This window comes from Rosa chinensis, chromosome 7 (assembly GCF_002994745.2).
Source record: "Rosa chinensis cultivar Old Blush chromosome 7, RchiOBHm-V2, whole genome shotgun sequence".
Lineage (NCBI taxonomy): Eukaryota > Viridiplantae > Streptophyta > Magnoliopsida > Rosales > Rosaceae > Rosa > Rosa chinensis.
The window spans coordinates 25,935,678-25,948,407 of NC_037094.1; the positions used below are offsets into that span (position 1 = coordinate 25,935,678).

General features: G+C 39.5%; 1 protein-coding gene across 1 annotated transcript; it reads right to left on the minus strand.

The window, feature by feature from the left end:
* Nucleotides 1-5,366: 5,366 nt before the first annotated feature.
* LOC112177689 lies at nucleotides 5,367-8,773 on the minus strand. The gene is made up of 4 exons (XM_024315952.1): nucleotides 8,096-8,773; nucleotides 7,404-7,463; nucleotides 6,087-7,332; nucleotides 5,367-5,911 (listed from the first exon to the last, which is right to left on the minus strand). Exons 1-4 carry the CDS (start codon nucleotides 8,771-8,773, stop codon nucleotides 5,367-5,369), a joined length of 2,529 nt encoding a protein of 842 aa, XP_024171720.1.
* Between the last annotated feature and the right edge of the window lie 3,957 nt (nucleotides 8,774-12,730).

Genomic DNA, 12,730 nt, shown 5'->3' on the forward strand with positions numbered 1-12,730 from the left:
TGTCTCTCTACTGATCTCAAGAGAGTTATATGCTTATGAGAACACAATCAATGACACTTATTCATGGACCAAGTGCATGACTCTTTTTGTGAAGACTTAAGTACAAAACTACCAAGCAAGATGCTCTCAAAAATTCTTACTTTCTGGAATATATCCCTTTGACCGTGTATCTTCCTTCCTCACCACCGAACTGACGACCACAACATCCTTTTAAAAGATATTACCCTAATACACATTAATTAGGAAAGAAACTTCCCTTAAAGGAGCTCCACAAATCTTAAGGAAAAAGGCAATTAGGAATTGAGACGGCCTAACAAATCCTAGGACATCAATACTATGAATTTAACAATCAGAAGACCATTAAAATCGTAAATTCATAAAATCAAAAACCTACTTTCCAAAATCGGACTCCACAATAAACCGTCCCCATGCTTATGCAAATGCATTTACCTGTTTTCCTGAGATTAGTAAAGGGACTCTTTGTATGGGAATGCCAATACGACAGGTACAAAAGTTGTACCTACAATCTCCCCCTTTGGCATTCCTATACAAAACTATTCTATCACATGAAACTCCCCCTCAACAAGAACTTGAGAAAAATCACACGAAGAAGTCATCAAACCTGAAACACTTAACCACACAACCTTGTGAACCAATCATGATAGTAATAAGCATAAAACTAGCAATTTACGAGATCCATTGTCACATTAGTTCAAAGTCAACAACTAGCTTAAAGCATGACAGAGAGCACACAACCACATTAACCTGAACCATCTACGTCAAAATAAAGCTAAACCATCTAAGTCAAAATAAGGCTTTTTCTCCCCCTTTTTGGATAGGTATGCCAAAGCTCACGAAGAAGCGGCAATATTGTCACGAAGAGAGTGAAACTCCCCCTCAAGATGATCCACTCGCTGAAGAAGAGCACCCACGTCAGTTTGAAGCTGATCCAACTTGCGGTTCACCACTGTGAAATGTTCAAGCAATGTCCTAGAGATAGAAGTGATGTCAACAGAGATACCCTTGGTCTTGCTTTGACTAGAGCTGCGAAGGAGAGAACACCGGGAGAAAACTTTCAAAGGAGGTGCCATTTCATCAGAGTCCTCAAAGACAATGCCCTTGGCTTTGCAGACAGCAGTGATCACAGAGGGAAAAACTAAAGCGACCTTTTTGTGTCGACGACCCTCAACAGCAGCTTTCCGGATAGCTGTATACATGAAGTGCTCAGGAGGGAGATAGGGACCCTTGGCATTTAGGACATAGATGAGACGAGCTTCCTCCAAGGTAATCTTGCTGCTCTGAGTAGAAGGATAAAGCAGAGTACGAACCAAATGTCCCAACAAGCGACAGAACTCACTGAAAGCACCAGCGGAAAGCTCCATGGGAGTGGCATCCGGACGATCCTCATACAGTGCAGCCACAACAATATCAATGGACAAAGCGGCAAGCTCCTGATCAATCTTAGGCATCTCGGAAACAGGGGCAAGGAGACCCAATGTGTCGCGGATGGTGGTGGGGGTGAAAGGGATTGAGACACCGCGAATATCCACATTGCATCCAATCAGAGTAGCCGCATTAAGCAAATCAACCTGCATTGGCATATTGGGAGAACAACAGGCATAGAACTCTCTAACCACAATAAGGTTAGGAGTTGGCAACACATCCAATACAGATTCCCAACAAAAAAGTCTCACAGTTTCGGCAAACAAAGTACCCAACTCAGCGATATTGAAACGCTTTTCATAGACCAAGGGTCGGAAACATGTAAAATTTTCAAAATCAAGTCTTTGAGTACGAGTGCCAAAGCGAGAATCCTTATGGGGTTTAGGTGACTTGGTCGACCGGGAGGTGGAAGGAGCAGAGCTGCCGGAAGACCGAGGCCTCTTGGATGGCGGAGCGGGCAAGGAGGGACTGGGCGAGCAGCGCTGCGTTGTGGGAGTCGGTGAAGGAGAGGCAGGGGCAGGCTCAGAAGCAGCGGAATCGGAAAGGGCAGCGGCGGCGGAGGAATGCTCGAACCCAGACGGCGACGATGGAGCGTGGGCCGGAGACTGAGATGGCGAATCCGGCAAGGCCTGAGGATGCTCAGCGGAGGTAGGCGGGCCAGAGTCCCGAGGTCGGTGGAGGCGATTAGAACGCCGAGTAGTACGGGGGGCTAGAGGAGGGGCCGGAGGCGAGGCAATAGCCGGAGCTTTAGGGCGCCAAACGGTGTGCTTGATGCGAGCCATGGAGAGAGAGAGAGAGAGCGGCCGCGAGGGAAGGGAGAAGTTTTGAGGAAAAATTAACCTGGCTAACACACTTTAACCAAACAGTGAAAAAGAAAAAGAATTTTTTTTTTTTTTTTTTTTTGTGAGTTATTACAAAGTAGACCTAGAGACCAGAAACCCATAAAGGCAAAAATACAAGGAGAAGCAAGGAGAATGTAGCAAAGTGACCAAGTCCTGAAACTCCCGCTTAATTTAATATGGTATGAGTAAAGCAAATATGCAATGCAAAACACACAATGATGTTGGGTTGTATCCACGGGCAATAACAGACTGAATTTGCATAGCCTTTTCAACAAGAGCAACAGTACCTCTCAATCATAAATAAGAGTGCAACAAGATGAGTTTACATGAGTGAAGGTATTCCGACAATCACAAGGTAAAATAGAGGTTGATCGAGTATTCTATACAGCTTGTGGTGTAGAGTGAACATATCTCAAGATGGGGTGGGAAGGATGTGGAAAAACCTGGAAAACAAAGCTCACGTACGAAACACATTTAAGCACAAAAATGCTATTCCCCCTTATAACACCGTGTGGGCATGATTTGGAATTTTGCTTTTTGCCATTCACACAACATAACTATTATAATTTTTTTTTTTTTGTTTAATAAGACTAAGACTCATGTAACGAGTATTATGCCAGCAGCTCCCTAGTCAGATGACTTTAGGGTACTAGATGTAACAAGGACACCCCACAGAGCACATCTACTCGAGTCAATAGTCTCACAATCCACCAGGGGACCAAACCATTCCCGTTTCTTCCCAATCCTCATATCGTTCGTCACGACCGAGGCCTGTTTACTTTGGGAATAGCCTGGCCATGCTCCAATTTTTTTTATTTTTTTTATTTTTATATCAAGGAGCAATCAACATGAGAGTGTTCGTACATAAGCAATGTGAACAAGCCAACCAGCAAGTAAGACGTACCACCACTTAGAGTATGTGTGCATGTGAGATTTCAAGAGTGTAGAGAATATGTTGTTCAGACGCACAGTTACAAAGTGATGGAAGTACAAGTTCAACACGTGCTAGGCACCCTATTGCACACAGAGTTAAGAAGGAGACATGGCTCTTGTCAATCTAAGTTCAAATCAGCTGTCAGACATTTGGGGATACAAGCCATGACTTTAACAATGCAGAAACGAAAAGAAAATGTACCTATGCTACCATGAAGACATACAAAATGAATGCATGCTGATATATAGAAATTAAGTAAAGGTTTCAGAACTTAGAATACCAATGGCACTTCTCAGTGATTCAAACCGTGCATTATCCAATGGTTTTGTGAATAAGTCTGCTAATTGATACTCAGTGGGGACAAATGCAAGTTCAAGTATTTCTTTCTCAACTAAGTCTCGGATAAAGTGATATCTCATGTCAATATGCTTAGTGCGAGAGTGTTGCACTGGATTCTTGGAAATATTTATAGCACTTGAGTTATCAAAAAATATGGTCAACTTACCTTGGGAAATACCGTAATCACGAAGCATCTGCTTCATCCATAACATCTGAGTACAACAGCTACCGGCAGCCACATACTCTGCTTCAGCAGTGGATAGTGATATGCAATTTTGCTTCTTGCTATGCCAGGCCACCATGTTGTTGCCCACAAAGAAGCAACCACCTGATGTACTTTTCCGATCTTTCAAATTTCCTCCCCAATCTGCATCTGAATAACCTGCAATTTCAACGTTAGTATCAAAGGTAAAGTAGATGCCACAATTCACTGTACCGGAGACATAACGTATAATTCTTTTCACTGCCTCCAAATGAGATTCCTTCGGATTTGCCTGAAAACGAGCACAAACTCCAACACAATAGGATATATCAGGCCTACTAGCAGTGAGATAAAGAAGACTACCAATCATACTCCTATAGAGAGTTTGATCGACAGACTTACCTGTGAGATCCTCACTAAGTTTGGTACTTGTACTCATTGGATTAGTGACAATTTTTGCAGATTCAAGTCCAAACTTTTTCACAAGATTCTCAGCATATTTAGTTTGTGACAAAAACATACCTGCTTGCAGTTGACGAACTTGTAGACCCAGAAAGTAGTTTAGCTCCCCATACATGCTCATCTCAAATTCACTTTCCATAATGTTAGTAAATTCTTTAACATAAGTATCAGAGGTAGAGCCAAATATGATATCATCAACATAAACCTGAGCAATCATGACATGGTTTTTATCCCTCTTCACAAACAAGGTTTTATCTACTGAACCTCTATGGTATCCTTTACTCACTAAGTAGGTAGATAAACGCTCATACCAGGCTCTTGGAGCCTGTTTCAAACCATACAAAGCCTTTTTAAGTTTATACACATGATCAGGTTTACAAGGGTCTATGAATCCCTGAGGCTGTTCAACATAAACTTCCTCTTGCAAGACACCATTTAAAAAGGCACTTTTTACGTCCATTTGGTACAACTTAAACTTAAGATGACAAGCAATAGCAAGAAGAAGTCTAACAGAATCTAACCTTGCAACTGGAGCAAAGGTTTCATCAAAGTCAAGTCCTTCAACCTGTGTGTACCCTTGAGCAACAAGTCTAGCTTTATTTCTAGTGACATTACCATGCTCATCACTTTTGTTTCGAAAGATCCATTTTGTACCAATAACATTGAATTCACTAGGCCTAGGAACAAGATACCACACATCATTTCTTGTGAACTGATTCAATTCATCATGCATGGCGTTTATCCAATCATCATCATTCAAGGCCTCTTTAACATTCATGGGTTCAATGAGTGAGACAAAACCACAATTGGCAATTATGTTTATGTTCACTTCATTTTCAGTCAGAAAACAAACAAGAGCAGAATCAATACTAACCTGTGATGCAGCTTGTCTGCGCGTTTGAATTCTCTCGTGTAAGTCCCCAATAACATCCTGAGTGGAGTGATCTTTCTGAACTTGTTTGAACCCTGTTCTCTGAACTGGTGGAGGATCAAAAATAGGATCATTTGAGGGATAATCCGTTTCTTCATTCAGTTCCAAATTGACTCGACTTCCTGAGGGTTGATCCTCATCTAGATTAACCTGAACAGTACTCACAGCACAATCATCAATAGATACATTATACGATTCCATTACAGACATGATTCACTTGTTGTACACCCTGTAAGCTCTACTATCTAAAGAATAACCAAGAAATATGCCTTTATCGCTCCTAGCATCAAATTTTCCAAGATATTCTCTATCTCTATAAATATAGCAAGGAGAGCCAAAAACACGAAGATGACTTACATTGGGTTTCTTACCTTTCCATAGCTCATATGGAGTTTTGTTAGTACCTGGTCTCAAGAATGCACGGTTTGCAGTATAGCAAGCAGTGCTAATTGCTTCGGCCCAAAGCTTTGGAGTAAGTCCAGCTGAATGTAGCATCACTCTTCCCATATCTAGCAATACCCTGTTCTTTCTTTCAACTACACCATTCTGTTGTGGGGTAATTGGAGCTGAAAACTCATGCGCAATTCCATGCTCAAGGAAAAAATTAGCAAACAAAGCATTCTTAAATTCAGTTCCATTGTCAGTCCTAACTCTAACAATGCACAAGTTTGTAGAATGTTTTTCATTTGTTATTCTTTTGCACAATCCCTTCAAGCTTTCAAAAGTATCACAAGCTTTCAAAAGTATCACTCTTCTCTCTAAGGAAATTTACCCAAGTAAAACGTGAGAAGTCATCAACTACAACCAAAATATATTTCTTACCACCCATGCTTTCGGTTTGTGAAGGTCCAACAAGGTCCATATGCATAAGTTCCAATGGATGAGTTGTAGTGGATGAATTGATTGCTCCATGTGAGGCACGAGTTTGCTTACCTGCCTTGCAACCATCACACATCTTGTCTGGCTTGCCACTCAGAGAAGGCATACCTCTTACACTTTCCTTGTGTGAAAGTTTCAGCAAGTCTTGAAAATTTACATGCCCCAGACGCCTATGCCAGAGTTCAAGAACATCATCTGATGTCTTGGCTTTCAAACATGTCTGTACTTCAACAGATTTATTAGCATGTACATGATAACAGTTATCTTTAGAGCGCAAACCACCCATAATATTTTTGCCATTATTATCAGTAACAATACATCTTGTTTTATTGAAATTTACATCCTCATAATCATCAGCTAATTGACTAACACTTATGAGATTTGCATGAAGTCCTTCAACAAACAAGACATTTTGGAGATTAGGAATACCTGGAGTATTTACAGTTCCCTTACCCGTTACCGTTGCCTTTTTTCCATCTCCAAAAGTGACTGATCCACTTGTAAACTCACTGGAAAAGGACACAAACCAACTCTTTTCACCGGTCATGTGTCTTGAGCAACCGTTATCAACGTACCAAACATCACTTTTCTTATCTGCAAGTGCAGTCAAGGCCACAAGACAAGTGGCTTCCACATGTTCAAACTCATTGTTGGAACTGTAAGATGAGAGCAAACACGTTGCATCAATACATTCAGAAGATATGTCAAAATTATCAATCTTAGTTGAGAAGCATTTGGGTCCTTTCTTAACCCAAGTCTGTTTTGTTTTCGTTTCCAGATCCACGGGGATTGAAGCCAGCTTTGCAATCATGGCTATCAGGTTCAGACCTTCTTTCAACTCAGCTTGCAGCGAGGCAGGTGAATTAAATCTCAATGTTCTTCTCTGATTTTGAGTGACCCTACGAAGCATGTTGCACCTAGGACGTATATGTCCTAATTTTCCACAATAATGACAAGTAAGAATGAAATTTTTGGGGTTGGGAACATACCTAGGCTGACGCAAATTTGTGTGCTTGTCAGAACTTACCGAAAGATTTTTCTGATGTGAATGAATGACTCTATGAGGTTCTGTTCGTTCTACCAACTTGGAGCCAGATGGTTTGTCACTAGAGCTTTGTGAATTGCTTGATGAGCTCTCACTTTCCACACTTTTTACAAAAATCAAAGGTTTGCACGACTCACCATTATATCCTAATCCTTCCTTATTACCATAGGCTTTGCCAATTCCCATCATCTTAGAGACCTTTTCAGACCCTATAGAGAATTTGTTAAAGCTCTCCTTGACCCTCAATAATTCTTCCTGCAATTTTTCATTCACAAGGGTTAGAGAAACATTTAAGGAGGATTGAGCTTTATTTCCACCTGCAAAACCTTTATTTTGTTAATAAGCTCCTCATGCTCCTTGTTCCAGTCTTGAGACTTGGACTTTCCCTGCAAAACTTTAATCTTATCAACAAGGTCAATTCGTTCATCTTCCAAATCTTTCAAAGATAATTACAAGTTTTGCGCAAGTTTTTCTTTCTCACTCCTTAAGAATTCAATTTCCTCTTTGAGTTTATTATTTTTCTTAAGAACAATTCTTGAGGCATTGTACAATTGTTTGCATTTTTCATTTGTTTCTTCATCAAAAGTGTCATCTTCTAAATCAGAAACATCAGACAATTCAGAATTAAAAGAGGAAGTAAGAGTAAGATTTACCTCTTCACCATCGGATTGAGTGCTATCATCACTGTCACTCCAAGTAGATTTTAATGCCTTGTTACCACGCAAATTGTACCTCTTATTGCCACAATCGGCAGCAAGATGTCCAATTCCACCACACTCAAAACATTTTGGTTTTTCAGGAAAATTTTTCTTTTGAGGGAATTTAGTAAACTTTGGATTTTTGTCAAAACGATTTTCAGACAATTGATCCCTCCTTGAACTCGAAAATTTTTTGAAGTATCCCCTGAAGAATTTTTGTTTTTCAAAAAATTCTTAAATTCTTTAGTTAGCAAGGCTAAATCAACAGAATCATCAATAACTTCTTTCTTTTTGATGGAAGAGAATGCAACACTTTTTACCTTCTTTTCAGGCTTGAGTCGCATCTCAAAAGTTTTGAGATTTCCTACCAATTCATCTAAAGTGTAAGTGTCAAGGTCTTGAGCTTCCTCAATGGCAATCTGCTTGGCTTGGAATTTTGAGGGAAGAGCCCCGAGAAACTTCTTGACAATTCGGTGCTCCTCAAATGGATCATCAAGGCTGCGGCATTGGCTAGTAACATTGAGAAGTCGAGCATGAAAGTCATCAACCGATTCATCTTCCTCCATGGTCATGTTTTCAAATTCTAATACAAGTCTTTGAAGCTTCTGACCTCTAACCTTCTTGTTTCCTTCATACGTGACTTGAAGCAAATCCCAAGCTTCTTTGGCTGTGTCACAATGGCTAATTCTCATTCTCTCCTTTTTGGACAAGGCTGTGAATAGTGAATTTCTAGCCTTAAAATCACAATTTCTGTTACGAACTTCCTCTTCTGTCCATTCCTTTCTAGGTTTAAGAATTCTTGCAAATGACCCTTCCACTTTCTTTGACTCCTCCGACTTGGTTGGGTGTTCCCATCCACTTTCAACAACATTCCACATGTTTTTATCTTGAGAGTAGAGAAAAGCCCTCATCATAATCTTCCATTGTGAATAGTCTTCACCATCAAACAAAGGCGGGCAATTTATAGAACTGGAGGCCCTGTCACGTTCACGTTCCATCCTTGACCACGGATCAACTAAAAAAGCTTTAGAACCCACTCTGATGCCAAGTGAAAATACAAGGACAGAATATGATTTTCTGGAAAAATGAGGATTGCAGTGTATGGATCAATCCCTACTGGGCAGATATCAGAAACAATGAACCAAACTCTAGACTTTTGGTTACGCAGTGAAAATCTCAAAATATGAGATTAAAAAAACACTGCGGGGCTCTTACTTTTGAGAACCCAAAATAAAGATCATCATATTGAAAAGGATATGTTCTTTTACAAACTTTGAATAGCACTAGCTCGGCTATAAGATTCACACAAAATCTAATACAAAGTTTGTCTTCGTTCTTGAACTCCTTCACTTGAACAATCTTCAAATCTCGCTCTTCTTTCTTCACTGTCTCTCTACTGATCTCAAGAGAGTTATATGCTTATGAGAACACAATCAATGACACTTATTCATGGACCAAGTGCATGACTCTTTTTGTGAAGACTTAAGTACAAAACTACCAAGCAAGATGCTCTCAAAAATTCTTACTTTCTGGAATATATCCCTTTGACCATGTATCTTCCTTCCTCACCACCGAACTGACGGCCACAACATCCTTTTAAAAGATGTTACCCTAATACACATTAATTAGGAAAGAAACTTCCCTTAAAGGAGCTCCACAAATCTTAAGGAAAAAGGCAATTAGGAATTGAGACGGCCTAACAAATCCTAGGACATCAATACTATGAATTTAACAATCAGAAGACCATTAAAATCGTAAATTCATAAAATCAAAAACCTACTTTCCAAAATCGGACTCCACAATAAACCGTCCCCATGCTTATGCAAATGCATTTACCTGTTTTCCTGAGATCAGTAAAGGGACTCTTTGTATGGGAATGTCAATACGACAGGTACAAAAGTTGTACCTACATGGTCTAAAAGAATGGGGAAGTGGCACCCAAGGATCATTCCACACAGAGACATTCATGTCGTCCCCTACTTGATACCGTAATCCATAATTCAATACAGCTCTCCCAACACAAATACTACGCCATGTGAATGAATCCCCTCCCTTTACCGCAGCCTCTATGAACGTGCAGCGTGGAAAATACTTGGCTTTTAAAAGCCGTGCAATCAAAGAATCTGGCCTTTGTAGAAGCCTCCATCCTTGCTTGGCAAGTAAAGAAAGGTTAAAAAGATGCATGTTCCGAAAGGGTAAAGCTATGGTATGTTAACATTTCTCATACATCAACTATTTTTACCACTTTAGAGACTCATGTTACCACTTTGAGGACTAATATTACTATTTTGAGGACTCATATGGTAAACTAAGAAAATTTAGCACTTTAAGGACTCATGTTACCACTTTGAGGATTAATATTACTATTTTGAGGACTCATGTGGTAACTAAGAAAATTTACCACTTTAAGGACTCATGTTACCACTTTGAGGACTAATATTACTATTTTGATGACTAATTTTACCACTTTTAAGGCAATTGTATGCATGTCATACGTTAACACATTGCAGAATTTTCGGTTCCGGAAGTCCATGCCACCCTCACATTTTGGCTTGCACATCTTTTCCCATGAGATCCAGTGTATCTTCCTCCCCTCTTCTTAATCACCCCACCAAAATCTAGCCATTAACTGATCCATCTCATTACACATATGCTTTGGAATCTCAAAACAACTCATGACATAGGATGGAATTGCTTATGCAACCGCTTTAATCAAAATCTCCTTCCCATCAATACTAAGTGTCTTTTCTCTCCACCCTTGTGTTCTAGCCCAAACCTTCTCATTAAGGAACGCAAAAGCCTCCTCCTTTGAGTAACTAATCTCTGTTGGAAGCCCCAAATACTTATCATGCTTCTCCACCCTAGAAACCCCCTTGCCAGGACTGCAGCCAACTCATCCTGAAAATCACAGTTGACATTCCTGCTAAATGAAACACAGCTCTTAAGATAGTTAATTTGCTGTCTAGACCCACATTCATACTCATGCAAAAGACTCTTCAAAGCAACACAATCCGACATTTCAGCCTTGCAAAAGATGAAAGAGTCGCCCGCAAAAAATAAGTGAGAAATACTCGGAGCACCACGATAGATTTCCACCCCATGCAATTTATCTAACCTCTCTGCCATAGTAATCAGCCTTGAAAGAGCCTCAGCGCAGACCAAAAAAAGATAGGGTGAAATGGAATCCCCTTGCCATAGTCCTCTAGAGGGAAGGAGGGAAGTATCCGCCCCCAAGGTTCACCATTCACAATGAAGGAATAAGACACCGTTCTCACACACGCTATAATCCATCTGACCCATTCAGTAGAGAAACCCATCCGCCACATTCCTGCTTCCAAGAATGCCCATTCAACCCGGTCATATGCCTTACTCTTATCCAACTTCAAAGCAGAATAACCATTCTTCCCACTCCGACCCCTCTTCAAACAATGAGAAATTTCAAAAGAAACCAAAGAATTATCTTATAGTAATCTACCAGGCATAAAGACACTCTGAAATGGAGAAATTATGGAATCCAACAGAGGCTTCAATCTATTAGCTAGCACTTTCAATCCAATCTTGTAGAGCACGTTACACAAGCTAGCTAATCAGACGCAATTCACTCATATCCTGTGGAGTTTTAACTTTCGGAATCAAAGCAACAAAGGTATTGTTAATAGTCTTGAACCTCTCTTCTGACCCAATGAACTCCCTAACTGCCTCCTTCACATCACAACCTACCAAATCCCAAAAAGTTTGGTAAAAACATGGAGCAAACCCATATGGACCAGGTGACTTAGAAGGATGCATGTAGACCTGTAAATGGATGGGATTTGGATCGGATCGACCTAAATCCAAATCCGTTTACTTAAAAAAAAAAATTCGATCCAAACTCGCTCCGTTTACTCGGTGGATCATTGATAGCTCGATCCAAATCCGTATCCGCTGGATTAAAGGATACCCGATCAGCTAATCCGACCCGTTTATAATTTCAAATATTTTAAAATTTTAAATAGAAATATTAAATTTATATCATGATACCTGATAAGATATTAATAAAGTTTTAATATAACATGAAAAATATCACCAAAAGTAGAATTACATTATCAAAATTCTTAATCTTCTTGGAATCTTGGGTAATGGACTATCCCTTAGATTTCTGCAAAAAATTTGTATTAGAAATTCTTCATATTTTATACTTTATATTTTTTTAAAGGGTTAATGCTCATACACCCCTAATCCAAGAAAATACTTCTCATACACCCCAGTGTCTTATTTTTGTTCCCCTCTACAGAACTTTTTCTCCCTTTCTTTCCTACCTACCCATCTTATCAGAATTCCTACCATCAATACCCTTCCCTGATGTTTGGTGCAATTTTCTTTGCTGTCCTTTTCAGTATCTGCATAATAAAGTTTTGTTGAAAACGTGGTGGGCCCATAAGAGTTTATTTTGTTTAAATATGCAAATGTTAACAGTCATCCTCTATTTTTCAAAGGTAAACAGTACAAATTACTATTTATAATATCGATCGTTGACAAACTTGAATTGATTGCTATCTGCAAAAATACTAGCAAAGAATTGCAAAAGGAAAGAGAAAAATTGAGAAAATTGAAAGATTATAGAGAAAGTCTTAATGGAGAAAACCCCGACTACTAGGATATCATCTATAGACTTCAAACCAGAATCTATAAAGTAGAATAAGATATTGATAATCTCTTATATATTCTGGAAGAGGAACAAAAACCTCTTGATTATTTGAGCATTGGTTAGATCCGTACATCACTGGTATCAGAGCTTGTAAAGAGCTCAGCAGGGGAATCCCCAATGGGGACAATGTCTGATTTAATAATAGAGAGACTGAATTCTCTATTAAAATTTTCTTATGAAAAATATCAGAACCTGCAGCAAGAATTGACTAGATGTCAAAATCATCTAGAAAAAATACCTGCTATAATCCACCAATTAGAAAAATTGG